Source organism: Aythya ferina (assembly GCF_964211825.1).
Source record: "Aythya ferina genome assembly, contig: HAP1_SCAFFOLD_42, whole genome shotgun sequence".
In the NCBI taxonomy this organism is placed as follows: Eukaryota; Metazoa; Chordata; class Aves; order Anseriformes; family Anatidae; genus Aythya; species Aythya ferina.
The window spans coordinates 395,169-409,102 of NW_028181459.1; the positions used below are offsets into that span (position 1 = coordinate 395,169).

Consider the following 13,934-nt stretch of genomic DNA (forward strand, 5'->3'; position numbering starts at 1 on the left):
GAGGTAGTTATAAGGTATGACATATTAGGAAAGAGGCTGTGTTTCAAGCTCTGGAATATTGTTGTCAGTATAAATGCAAAGCCATTTTTTCTCCTTCCTTAGTCAATATTTTGATTTTTGTCTTTTCTTCATGGTCTCAGTGTTTTATTCTTTAGGAGGTTGCAGCAAAATAATTTCAGGTTTTGGCCACCATTACCTCATTCAGATTTGCCTATTTGCATGTACTAAAACTGAAATATTTGTGTATATCTTTTAGTTCTAAACTGCTGCCCAGCCAAGTAATACATTAATGTATTTTACTAACTGGGACATAGGGTTGGGATTTAAGTAAACATCCTGATTTTTGGTAGAGGGTTCAAATGTTTCCTGTTGCTGGGAAGATAATGATCTTCAGCATTTTGAAAATCAAATAATTTCAATAATTTCTTAATATGGATGTGAATGTATAGCTTTAAGCGTAATTAAAAAAAAAAAAAGAAGAACCTTTTACAGGGTTACTCTTGTGTTCTGTTGACTTCTCTGCTCATAATGGTATAAGGGACATCTCTTTTGATTTGATGCTTCTTGTTGATTTTTTTTTAAATCATCTGTGTTTTTATTCAGATTTGATGATGAAGAGGGTTGGTACTCCTAGCATTGGCAATACAGTGTTAAGATTCTCCACAGCAATGGGAATCTATTTTAATCTGGATTAAGAAGGAAATACAATTAAAGAATGTGGACAGTCAAGAATCGCCCCCCTCTGTTCTCTTCCCCAGTAACCCTTATTTCCTTTGAGAACACAGACAAAGCAGGAAGTTAATTAGATCTGTGCCAGTGATTTTTGTGTTGTTGAAATTGGTTACCAAATTATTTCCACAGGTCACAAAGCAGAAATGTCTTTCAGTTGCTACAAAGGATGGGTCAAAATGTGTTTTGTATAGATATATATAAGCTTCCAGGTCTGTTTAACAGTTCTTGCCTTATATTTGTCTTAAATCAAGAGAACACCTACTTTATTGCACAAAGGAAAGCCATGAAGTTCATGAAGTCAATCTCCAGCCCTGCCCAAGTAGCAAATAGTGTGGTCTAGGAGACATTTGTCTAATCCAGTCTTAAGTATTTCATGAGGGAGGTCTCCTTTTCTGAATGTATATACTACTACTTATGGGTGTCTTGTTTTTCTTTTAATTTAACTGTAAAAGACAAATACAGGATTAAAGTATGAGAATATAAGTAGCCTATGCTATGCAAAAACCATTTTAGTTTATCCAGCAGTGGTTCTCAGTTTCTAAATTCAGCTTATTCAGTAATTCTTGAAGTACATCCACATCAATCAATGTACCTGTTAGTGGTTTTGATCCAGTAATTGGCACTTTTGATCGTTCTGCCAGTCATGATTTTCAGTCGAGCTTTTTAGATTTCACTTTTTGGAAAGAATTGCTATTTTTAGCATAGCATGGTGGCGCACGCCTGTAGTCCCAGCTGCTCGGGAGGCTGAGCCCGCCGGATCGCTTGAGCCCAGGAGTTCTGGGCTGCAGTGCGCTATGCCGAGCGGGCGTCCGCGCTAAGGCCGGCATCAATATGGTGAGCCCCGGGGAGCCGGGGCACACCAGGTTGCCTAAGGAGGGGTGAACTGTGATTCAAAGCTACCCTGAAATATCTCAGTTTCCCAAAATTTATATTGTCAAGTAAGTTAGGTATGTTTGTATCATTTTATAGTGTAGGTATGTATTTATACTGAAGGTACAAAATTGAATAGGCATTACTGAAACACAGCATTGAATACAAAAGAAATTGATTTCCATCCTATCGGCATCCTGAAAATGAATCACAAAAAAGAAATAGTTTTTTTTTTTTTTTTTTTTTTTTCTTTTATCTGTAATTGTGCACCAACTGATTTGATTGCTTCTTAGTCAAAACCTGGTCATAGTAACATCAGTATCCTATCTGCCTGATCATTACCCTTTCCTATTATCATTGCAGGTAAATTTTGTTGCAGCTATTGATGTATATGAAGATGGTGAAGCTGGCCTACTATTATGTTATAACTGTAAGTAGTTAGGGAAGACTGGAAATGATAATATCTCAACATGTAATTCTTTCTTCATTGGAGTTTAGATCTGTATTTTAAAGTTTCAGTGTTTCATGGAAAGTATTTCAAAATACTTTTTTTTTTTTTTCAATTTAAGTGCATGTTGGAAGGACTAGAAATGGAAGTACCGTTTTATTGTGGTGTGTGTAATTGGACAGACATTACCATCTTACTCACAAAAGTCCTATTTCTTCAGATTTATCTTATTCTTTGCCTAGTCTCACACTGGGTGTTTCTAGGACATGTACAAATTAGTATTCCACCCCTTTTCTTCTTTCTGCTTTCCCATTCTGTCATTGTGCTTTCTTTCCTTCTGCGCACTTCTTTGTGCTGGCACATTTCAAAATTGTAATTCTCTTAATCTCTTTTTATAAAACGGCCTTGGATTTCATATGGGTATGCTCTTCTGTGCTGTACACATGTAGTTTTGCTTTCAGTCCTCAGGAAAATCAAAGTTACGAGTATGAAACGTCCTTTATGAAGTGATGCTGAAGGACAAAGCACAACTTTCTGTTTCAGATGGCATGTCCTATTTGCCTTTCCAAAGAGAGCATTGATGGAAACAGGATCAATACATCTACGTATTCTAGCATTGGCCGTTAGATTGGTACCCCAGGGAAAAAGTCTCTAAAGTGTATCTTTGTATGCTCTGTGAGGCCTCATTGGTTTCGGTAGTTTAACAAATCCTACCTAGTTCTGGTTCACTCAGTACTGCTTCAGAACTAAAAGGTCTGAGACAGAGCAGTGTGAATTCCCAAACCTGTCCTTCTGTGCAGAATCAGTCCTACTCTAGTAGGCTCGTCACAGAGCCAAAGCTAACAAAGTTGGTTGATCCTAAGGTCTTAAAGCCTGTTGCACAGGGTTGCAGCAACTTGAATCCCTATTTGTAGGGCCCTGTCACAGGGAAACCTCTTATGGTCTTGTGACAGTTTTACAATTATGAAAGTATCATCATGGAACAAGTATGAAAACACATGATTTGACAGTGTTCTAAGTTTGGATTTCAAACAAGACCTTTTTTTTACACTTGTGGATATAAAGTTAGTTTAAGTTTAAGGACAGCAATTACAGAAAAAAAAAAAAAAAAAGAGATTTTACCTAAAAATAGAGAAGTAGTAGATTCACAAGTTATATGATTAATGAAATCTTGGTATCTGTAGTATGCCATGTGTATTACAATCCTCAAAGAACACAAACTGTGCTAGTATGTGGCTGCTTGAAGGGTAGTTCTTACAGTCAGAGGGGTACAGCTCTGCTTACATCACTTTCAGAAATGTTCTTAACTATTCCTCCATCCATAGACAAAGTAAGGAGCTGATGATTGCTGAAACAGAACAATACTTACTTTGTGAAATCTGACAAGGTATTAAAATGTAGCTCTACTATTTTTATCTTGTAAATGTATTCACAAAGGAAGCACGTTTCCCTTGTGGTCTGTTTAGATATAGAGGGACTTCTGCATAAATGTTTGATATTTATCTGTGTATTATCCACACTTCTGTAAAATCTACCTATAATGTTGGTGTTTGTCATTTGTGCTGTAAGATATTGGAGGTTTCTTTTTTTCCTTTTTTTGTTACAGATGTTTGCCAATATAGAAAGGTGTATGCTTTTAATGGAGGTTCTCCACTCGTCCAGTCATCGGCTTACGACTTTCACTTTAGCTGGAATCAAGTTCCTTACGCTGTTGGTAAGAACATACCTCTTTTACCCTTTTTTCCTTACTGTTTAGGCTTGCACTTGGCTGTTGGTGGAATTGCAGCATGTGTGCTAGGAATATATAAGAATCAATCTAAAATTAAAAATAATTTAACATACATAAATCTATTTTTAATATAATAAAATTTAATAAATATGGGTTAATAAATTCCTATAAATAAGAATTTCTTCATGGAGAGGGTGGTTAACCCTCAGAATGTCAGAATAGTCCTCAGAATGGACTGCCCAAGGAAGTGGTGGAATCCCTATCCCTGGAGAGGTGTTGACATAACACCAAGGTGTTGAAGGATTTTTTGAAACAGCAAAAATCCCATGGCTTGCTGCAGCTGAGCAAACCAAGCTACCAGGGCAACTATGAGAAGTTCCCATGACAGTGTTCCCACATCGCCCAACTGAGGAATTTAGAAAAATATTGTTACCAGTAGCTGGCTTCAAGGATAAGGTCTACATGACTGCTGATCACAAGAGGGGTTGTTTTCTTGCAGGTGGGGTTGTTTTCTTGTAGTTGTTTGTCTGAGTGCTTTTGACCAATAATTTTGTGTGAAACACTATCCACCCCTGTTACGTTCACTATAAAAGTTAGGCTATTTGGGCAATAAAATGGAGCATGATCTGACTCTACTGGTGTCTGTCGTGCTTTCAGCCGTGCTTCCTGCAACACCAAGGGACATAATGATGGAACTTGGTAGGTCAGGTTGATTGTTGGACTTGAAGGTTTTTTCCAACCTAGATGATTCTGTGGTTCTCTAAGCGTGTTGCATTCATGATGCCACTTCAGCTAAGATTCTGCATATGGTATCTTTAATAAGTGGAGCCTTGGGGCCAAGTTTTTCCTCTGATAAACTTTTTTTTTTCCTGTCTCTTTTTTTCTATTTTTTATTTTCCATTCAGTTTATATTCTGCGAGGGATGGAGAGTGAAGTTTTCTTCAGGCTTGTATCTGAATGTCCAACAGTACAGTAGACAAATCTTGTCATAGGAAAGGGAGATACCAGAGTAGGTCAGATCCTCAAGAATTGTTTTCAGGGAGCATCTGAGAAACATTTACATTAATCATTCTTCCTTGCAAAATAATTTTTGTTTCATTGCAGTCTGTGCTTTCCCTTCTATCCTTGCCTTCACTACTGATTCCATTGAGATCCGATTAGTGGTGAGTGGAAACTTAGTCCACACAGCAGTTGTGCCTGAGCTTCAGCTTGTAGCATCAAGGGTAAGACACGAGAAAAGCATGTTTGCCTATTTGTGAGGTGTTGGGACCTAATTCACATAAAGAGTTGCTGAAGCCCAAACCAAACCAAAACTGACACATTTTCTGATTTGCATTAACTGTTAATTTGTGTGTTCTTAGCTTGTAGTGAGTACAGTGAGAATCAGAATTGATCTAACTGTCCTTTATTGCTTGCAGTAATGCAGAGTTGAAGTATTTGATTATTTACAGGGCAAATGCTCTTCTGAACATCACAGAAGTTCTCCCCATTTACAGTGAGATAGCCTTTCTGTGGCCAGCTGTAGTTAACTTAGCAGCAATACAGCAACAGTGGCAATAGAACATAGTGGACAAACATTTAAGCTCTTCTTCAGCAAGTGTTTAAGAAAGTTTTGCTGTACTAATGATGAGTTCTTTGTGATTTCAGTCAGATATTTATTTTAAAGCTACTGCTGCAGTAAGGGGATCATCTCATAGCAGTTCTAAGGAAATGAGTTCAAGTTCTCCTCAAGCACCGACGGCTTATGAAATACCAGAATGTCCTCTTTCTTCTTCAGAAGGTAACATGGTTTCCAGGCTGCTTGAAGCTTTGATTATTATCTTTAGTAAAATGAAATCAATCCGTTAAAAGATTTTGTTTTCATGGCTGAGAGTCTGGAAGATGGAAACCTTATCCAGAGATCTGAAACACCTGGCTGAGCTTTTGCCCCATAGTATCTCTTCTGAATGCACAGCAGCATTGTTTTGAAGAAATTATGTCTGTAGGAGGGGAAGAATTAAGCTTCACTACCTTAATGAGTCTTTGGCAATATGGCCAAGACTATAAAGCAAAAAGAGGTATAAAATTGTGGGAAAACTTTCAGACTTCACATAGGCCATTCCTTTCATTTATGAACAGCTAAACTATCGATAGCTAATTAAACTAATGAAAACTAAAGGCAAGAAGTATTTCTAGTCTCAAAAGAGTTAATAAATTTAAAGTTAATAAATGCACAGTAAATTTGGTGTAACATGATCTGTGAACAATCAATCTACAGGGATAAATAATAGAGAAACAAAGGAACACCAACTAGATAATGCAAGATGTATGTAGATCTTGTTCATTTAGATGTATTTAAATCTGCTGCTGCACTGTTGACAGAAGAGGAAAAGAGAAAGGAATCTGAATTTCAGTTTTTAAGACAGGCAATATGCTTTTTCTCAGTAAGCCAAGTTGTCAGTCTGCAAAATGTGGACGTATTTCTTCCTCCTCCTAGCCTATTTATAGTGAAAGATACAGTACAAGGAAGATCTTTGTTACTTGGGTTAAAAAGCACCCCACATAATGTTTATAACTTTTCTGTATAACTTTTCATTGGAAGTATTTAGAACTGATACTGGTATGAAAGTGTAATGTTTGAAAATGTATGAAAGTGTTTTCAGACTATGCCTTAGTCTAGTTAAATGTTAGATGGGTAAAAGCAATCTTATATTGGGTGTACAAATTGGTATTAAAGACTCTATGGGTTTTTAGGATACAGTAATATATTAAAAGGTTAACTTTGTATGTACTTTAAATGCGTCCTTCTGATGGACTTCAAGTGCATCGATGTAGAACTGGTATTTTAAGACTCAAGCAGAAAGACTGATGTTTGTGTTATGAAAATGTTCCCATAGAATGTGGTATTATCCAGCACTCAGTTCTAACAACCGGGTTTGAGATCACTTTAAGGTAGCTCATTTCAGAAGAAAATCCTGTTTCTACTGCTTTCTAGTACCCTCTGCATTTCTGAGAGAGAGGAAATGTTAACAGTGAAACTAGAACTGAAGATAATGCTATCACTGAGAGTTTTCAGGTCAGCATACCAAAAGAAGGGGGTATTTCAGGCACCAACAATACGTGTGGTATTAATGACAGGTGCAGAAATTGCTTTGGTAGCAGTGCTCTCTTTTCTAATGTTGATTAAATTTGTCTTAGTAATGAGAGATGAGTTATAGAAGTGGATCCACTTTGTCCTCCAAACATGTTTGTTTATTTTTTTGCTACAACTTATTTTGTGAAACACCTAGACATGGTGAGGGGGAAGGAGGAAGAGCTCCTTCACTTGGAATAATCAAGTCTGTAGGAGGTGAAGAAAAACTCTCTTAAAAAAAACGACACCAAAGAAAAGCTTGGCTGATAGTCAGTTTCATGAGCAGCCACAGATGTAACACCGCAGTGGGGTTATTTGGGACATTTGCAAAACAACTAGTATCCTGAAAGAGGAACGCATTGAGGAGTGCAATCTCTAGGATGCATCCTATAGGACACACCTGACAAAGAGGCAGAGCTGACTTAATGAGTAGTAACGCTGTTCTTGAACATTTGATTTAGCTTATGCTTTCTAGCCTTCCTTTCAAAAGGGTGAATTTTGCTTGCCATTCTTCCTCCATGAACTCATTCATGGAAGCACGCATTCTTGTACGTACGCTCTTGAAAAGAGAGAGATTGCATGTATTTCATTTTCCTTTTATCGGTGTTGACGGTAAGAATTTGCTGGTTGATCAGTGTTTCAAGTTGTGGTGAACTTAAGGAAACATTGCATCTTCTTTTCTCTTACACTTTCTATGGGAAAAGAAGGTCATAAAGGTTCCAGAAGCTGCCCAGATTCATGTTTATCTATTATCAGAATTGAAGGCAGCACATGTGATCTTGCTTTTGTATTTACGGTTGGATCCACACTGACTATACCAGCTAGACTAGTAAGAGAGTATACTTTTGTCAGAAAATCTTGTTTTACTTGCATTTTAAGAAACTTGGCTTTTAGTTAAGAAACTACTCTTAACAATAGCTTATTTCCAACTGCAAATAGTAGTGTGTCATTTATTTATTTATTTATTTTAAATTTCGGAGTTGTGTATTCCGCTCATGTCTCTCTTTGTGGAAAAAAACATTTAGCCGTGGTGGTGGATGCTGTGCTATTTTTGCAGTTGGAATATGCCTTGAACCTAACTTGCCTAACTTTGAAGAACTGATAAGCAAAACCAGTCCGCATCCAAAAGGTTTTCAGACTCTGTTAAGGATCCAGGTATCAGCTGCTAGGCTGGATGGTTCCAGAATTTAAAGTTAACCCTTCTTCCCTTGCCTTTAGTTTGTATCTGTCGTATTTTCACCGTCTTCTAGCAGTGTAGGTTTCACTGTTTTGAGGCTCCTATTATTTATTGCCGCAGCACCATGTGATGGGAAACTCTGCTAGTGAACTGAAAGGGTTGCTTACTGGAACTGTAGAGTCTAGATAGAGTTCACAAGCAGTCTTCCTGTCACATTGCTGCTTACACTCAGAGAAGCAAAATTGTTTAACTTTGCTTTTATGGCAATGCTGTCTGTTAGGTGATTCATCTCTTTGGAAGTATTAATTTCAAACCACCACTGTCTTTTTCTAATTTGCTGTTTCCTGACTTTCTCCATCTTCAGGAAAAGACTCTCGTCTCCTTGTCTTCAGATTGAGTGCTGTCCAAAAAGATATAGAAACAAAGCAGATGATAAGAAGCAAATATGACTGCAGAGAAAATAAATTGGAGAGAACAAAAGGTAGCTTTATTATCTTGTATGAAAAGTGTCCACTGTGGTATTGTGCCAGTAGTTGCCAGGGTTTATTAGCTCCCTTGAGGCTGTTGTAGGTATTCACCTTTAGTTTTATCTCTGGACAGTTAATTCAAACTTTAAGCTTATGTGTGAAAATAACATAGGGTACGGTCCAGCCTATCATTTGAGAACTTGGTAAAACAATACCATGTTACTTGGCAGTCACTGCTGATGAAAAGCTCTGGTGAAAAACAGATATGTTGCTTTCAGGATTGAGGGGTATAAGAAAAATTACGCATGGATGTAAGACTGAAATAAAGGTCACTGTGAGGTAGAAGAACAATGGCAAATCTTTTTTAATTAGTAATGCTTAGAATAGTTTGGGTATTGCAGATTATTTTAGTAGATGTAAACATTTTCCGATATTCAGCATCAAGCTTCCTTGGAAAGCTGGAAACTGCAGAATAGTAAAGAAAAAAACATATATTTACTCTTTTACTTGCAAAAGGAGTAAGGGGGGAAATAGTTTTCAAAAGACTTACTGCCTTTTGTCTTTTTCTAGAATTTAATATTATCCTGTTGGGATGTTTGTAATTGTGTGGTGCTCAGGTATCAGATACCCATTGTACTAACCATCATACAAATACAGAACAAAAATTAAAAAATAAAAAAAAACAGTCTTTACCCCAAATACTTACAACCTAAATTGTTTTTCTTTTCTTAGGCTGCCATTTGTATGCCATTAATACTCACCATGGCAGTGAACTGAGGATTGTTGTGGCTATTCGGAACAAACTACTTCTCATCACAAAGAAATACAATCCATGCAACAGTTTAACCAGCAGCTCTGTGCCGTCATTACCTGAATCTCCAGTAGATGAGTTCCAGTACATCTGGGTATGTGTAATCTAATCACTAATCACTTTTACAGACTGGGCAGCACTCAGCTAGTGGAGGAAAAAGGCAAAGAGCATGCATTTTATCATCTGGAACCTCCAGACAGATGTAAGTGAAAAGCAATACAATGGAGATCCATCATTGATATGCCAAAGAAATATTTCAGACTTCTTAAATTGTCATCTTGTTCTGTATCATGCTTCTCTGCTTAGATTACATCCTTGTAAATTCATGGAGTAATGCAATATTCACACTAAGAGCCTGAAAAAGAGAATAATACTATTATTTATCTCATAGGAAATATGCTTTTCTGACCCTCCAGTGGTTATGACACTGGTGGATGGACCTACTGGAGACAGTAACGATATGATCTGTGTGGCGTATCGGCATCAGTTTGATTTAGTTAATGAAAGTGTTGGGGAGTCCTATAGTCTGCATCATGTTGAAGCAAACAAAGTAAATTTCTAGCATTTAAACTATTTTCTTGCAGAATTGGTCCATGCTGTGCTGACCTCCTGGGAGCAGCATTTACGGAGATCCTCTCTTCTCCTTTACTTTTCACTTTTTTAACTTCTCCTTTAGAGTTCTCTGAGGCATTTTTTCCTTTTGGAATGTGTGATAGTAATCACTCCTAAGAGAGGTAGTTATAAGGTATGACATATTAGGAAAGAGGCTGTGTTTCAAGCTCTGGAATATTGTTGTCAGTATAAATGCAAAGCCATTTTTTCTCCTTCCTTAGTCAATATTTTGATTTTTGTCTTTTCTTCATGGTCTCAGTGTTTTATTCTTTAGGAGGTTGCAGCAAAATAATTTCAGGTTTTGGCCACCATTACCTCATTCAGATTTGCCTATTTGCATGTACTAAAACTGAAATATTTGTGTATATCTTTTAGTTCTAAACTGCTGCCCAGCCAAGTAATACATTAATGTATTTTACTAACTGGGACATAGGGTTGGGATTTAAGTAAACATCCTGATTTTTGGTAGAGGGTTCAAATGTTTCCTGTTGCTGGGAAGATAATGATCTTCAGCATTTTGAAAATCAAATAATTTCAATAATTTCTTAATATGGATGTGAATGTATAGCTTTAAGCGTAATTAAAAAAAAAAAAAAAGAAGAACCTTTTACAGGGTTACTCTTGTGTTCTGTTGACTTCTCTGCTCATAATGGTATAAGGGACATCTCTTTTGATTTGATGCTTCTTGTTGATTTTTTTTTAAATCATCTGTGTTTTTACTCATTTAGTACTCATTTTTTCACAAACTTGTTGAACCTGAGCCGTGCCTACCGAGCCAACGAATGCTTTGATGACACAGTATTTTGTCAAAGCAGTTTTGCTTCTTGGAGCTACAGAAGCAGCTCTGGCTACGTGATAGGGAATTGTGCTGCATTGGCAAAACCAGACTTAGCTACAGACTTACAACACTTGCTAACTCGATCTATTTCAAATCTCATTTTAACTTTAAAGGACAATCAGTTTTGTGGCTCCTGTCTTACTAATTTGCCTTGTTTTGCATGGAAGGGCAGCCTGTGAATGTTTTGCTTTATTGCATGCTTCAAAAAAAGGCTGAGGAAGAGACTGGAGGAACCTTTTCTATTCTATGGACTTTCCCCCGAGAGTGTGGAATTGCAGGCTACTTGGATGAATGCTCCAATGTGAGTAAGGGAGCAGACCTCAGCCAAAGGAGGTGGAATCCTTGCTTAATAGTAAGTATCACTGTGGGGACATCTTTGCTTAACGGGAGCCATTTAAACTCTTCATAGAAACAAAATAAGCTGTACATCTTATGCTTGGAAAGCAGTATGGTTACACAGCTGCTAACATAATGACTTGAGTCTACCGCTCTGCAACTTCAGGTTTTGTTTTCAAGCAGTGCATACATCAGTTTAAGCTTTGGACAAGGAGATTTGCAATGCAAATAGTGGTAAACCAGAATCAGCGGTGCTGACGAGTGTAATGGTGAAATGCAGCAAATCAAGTATTCCTGGAGAAATGTGAGATTACAAAACTAGCAAGCCATGAAGCACTTTTGTTGTTGTTGTTTTTTAAATCAATTCTTATATGCTGAAATAGCACCTTCAAGACAATCTGTTTATCTAGCCAGGTAACGGTGTCTCCCTGTAAACAGGAAGGAAATGCCAGGAGCAGCCCTACCTCTTTGCTGTCAAACTAAAGAGCAAGTCGAGGCCAACATCATGCCATAGTGCAAAGGCTTGCTAAGAAAGATCATTCTAAGAGGTCTGCAAGAAAAGATGACTTACTTTGTCATAAGTTTGTCAAATAGAATGGACGGGTTAGTAGTCGAGTACCGACTGTGTCCGACTCTACAGCTGCGGCGCAGCTCCAAGTCCCTGTTTTCTCCGTGGACTCGTCTCACAGTTTTTGCACCAGCTCTACTCCTCAATGTTCTGGTGACTGAAACGCAGAAACAAAGGATTTTGAAACAGTGAAGATGGGATTCTCCTTATTTCACCGTTGCTCTTGTAAAATGGAAACAGACAAACAAAAAAGGCACCCTGAAGTGGATTGAGTTTTCTTTACATTTCAGGTCAGAAGTTGGTGTCACAACCACTGCATTCCACTTCTTTATCGCTCTGCACGTTTAAACTGTCTACTTAAAACTGGGACCTGTAGGGAAATTTTTAAAGAGACTGAAAGCTAGCCAGACAAAAACAAACGTGCAACTTTTCTTCCACGCAGGAGGGAAATCTACTCCAGTTATTTCTGTCTTGGAAAAGTGAGAACAATCAACACCTTTCTCTAAGGTGTTTTCACTCCATTCATGTCAAACTGTATCTAACAGTGCTCAAAACAAACACTAGGACATTGCAAGCCTCTTCCTAAGAGGTGTATGTTTGATTACTCTGTTTATGCATGCAGCACTTCCATTTCCTGCATTAGGATCTAACAGCTCAAGGAGGGAAGAATCGTTTCAAGAGAAACACCCAAACACCACATAACTCAAACTCGTGCTTTTTAGAAAAAAGCCTGCCCATTGTTTGCCATACAGCACCCTTTGGCACAGGTTTGTTGCTTGCACTGTCATTAAAAAAGCCAAGAGGACAAGGGGAAGGGAAGAGCTACACCACTGTGCTGCTAGGATCACAGCTAAGGTTTACTTTTGTGGTTGCCAACTATAAAACTAAGTTTGAAGTTATCAAGTATCGATTTACTTTGCACAATTAGAAGAGTTTGCTTTGTGCCTACCAAGCTGCAATTCACACTGCTCCCTCCCCAAGGAATTCATAAAATCTCCTATTTGCACCTACCTCTCTTCACAGAAAAGTCACTGAGGAGTGAATTCAGCTGACTACAGAAGGCTTTGGGGCCAAATGAAAGCCATGGAGTGACCAAGTGCCATCCTCTTCAGTAACCAGCGCAAATAGGTATCCCGGGGACTTACAGCCACTTACCTGTGTTATATTCTTTTTTTCGTTCCAATTTTGGCTTTCTCAACTGCCTACATTAAGAAAGAGGACAGGGCAGAGAAGGGAGAAAAGACTTGTTGTATTAGACCCATCAAGGATGGGAAATTTCACCATGTTTACAAGCCAGTGCTCCATGGTATACAAAGAGAAGCCTGTAGGCCTCACGCAGGATCCACATCCCAAGTCTGTTGCGTGCCATATACACGCGGTTCTGTATGTACCCACATTTCCTAGCTTGCTCATGTTGAATTCTCAAAATTATGAGCAATAGCACCCAAGTGGAAAAGATACATGTCCTGGTTTCAGTTAGGACAGCGTTAGTTCTCCTCCTAGTAGCGGGTAGGTTGCTATGTTTTGGCTTAGAATGTGTGAAAGGATGTTTAGAAGAGTGCTGATACCACCCCGATGTTTCAATTGCTGCAGAGCAGTACTTACAACAAGCCAAGGACCTTTCGGTGTCTCACTGTCCTACTGGCGATCAGAATCGGCGCACAGCAACAGCTGCGAGGGGACAGACTCAGGATGGCCGACCCCAACTGGCCAAAGAATTCTATGCCTTATGGCAACACGCTGCACCATGGATAGGGCAGGGCAGCCGGGCTGCTAGGGGTTACGCTGGGCACTGGTCAGCGGGTAGTGAGCAACTGCATTGTACATCACTTGTTTTGTACACATTACTAGTAGCAGTACTATCATCATCATCATCATCATTATTATTATTTTCCTGTCTTAATAAACTGCCTTTATCTCAACTCGCGGGCTTCACTGTCCCGTTTCTCTCCCCCATCCCAGAGAGGGAGGTGGGAGGGTTGCAGAAGGGCTGTGTGGTGTTTAGCTGCCGGCCGGGTTAAACCACAACAACACCTCAAAGGGGTTGGGAAAAAAAACAGTTTTTTTAGAAAAGCGGAAGACTTTCACTGAGAAGAGGGATTCTAGTTTTAAGGTACTGGTACGCCATCAGCATGCTCATAGGCCTCTGCTGATTTTAGCCGGAGGTTTATCAGGCCACAACTCACTGCACATGCTTTCTCTCTTGCTTTTCAATCTACAAATCGAACAGAGAT

The 13,934-nt window shown here is 38.5% G+C and overlaps 1 protein-coding gene across 1 annotated transcript in view; it reads left to right on the top strand.

Moving 5' to 3' along the window:
• Positions 1-13,934, top strand: part of LOC311428313 (uncharacterized protein) — a 290,619-nt gene that overhangs the window by 25,306 nt on the left and 251,379 nt on the right. The window contains exons 8-13 of the mRNA XM_084539831.1: positions 1,966-2,032; positions 3,657-3,764; positions 4,884-5,002; positions 5,427-5,559; positions 8,433-8,549; positions 9,268-9,440. Coding sequence (XP_084395957.1) covers positions 1,966-2,032; positions 3,657-3,764; positions 4,884-5,002; positions 5,427-5,559; positions 8,433-8,549; positions 9,268-9,440 — 717 coding nt within the window. The remainder of the gene's footprint in view (positions 1-1,965; positions 2,033-3,656; positions 3,765-4,883; positions 5,003-5,426; positions 5,560-8,432; positions 8,550-9,267; positions 9,441-13,934) is intronic.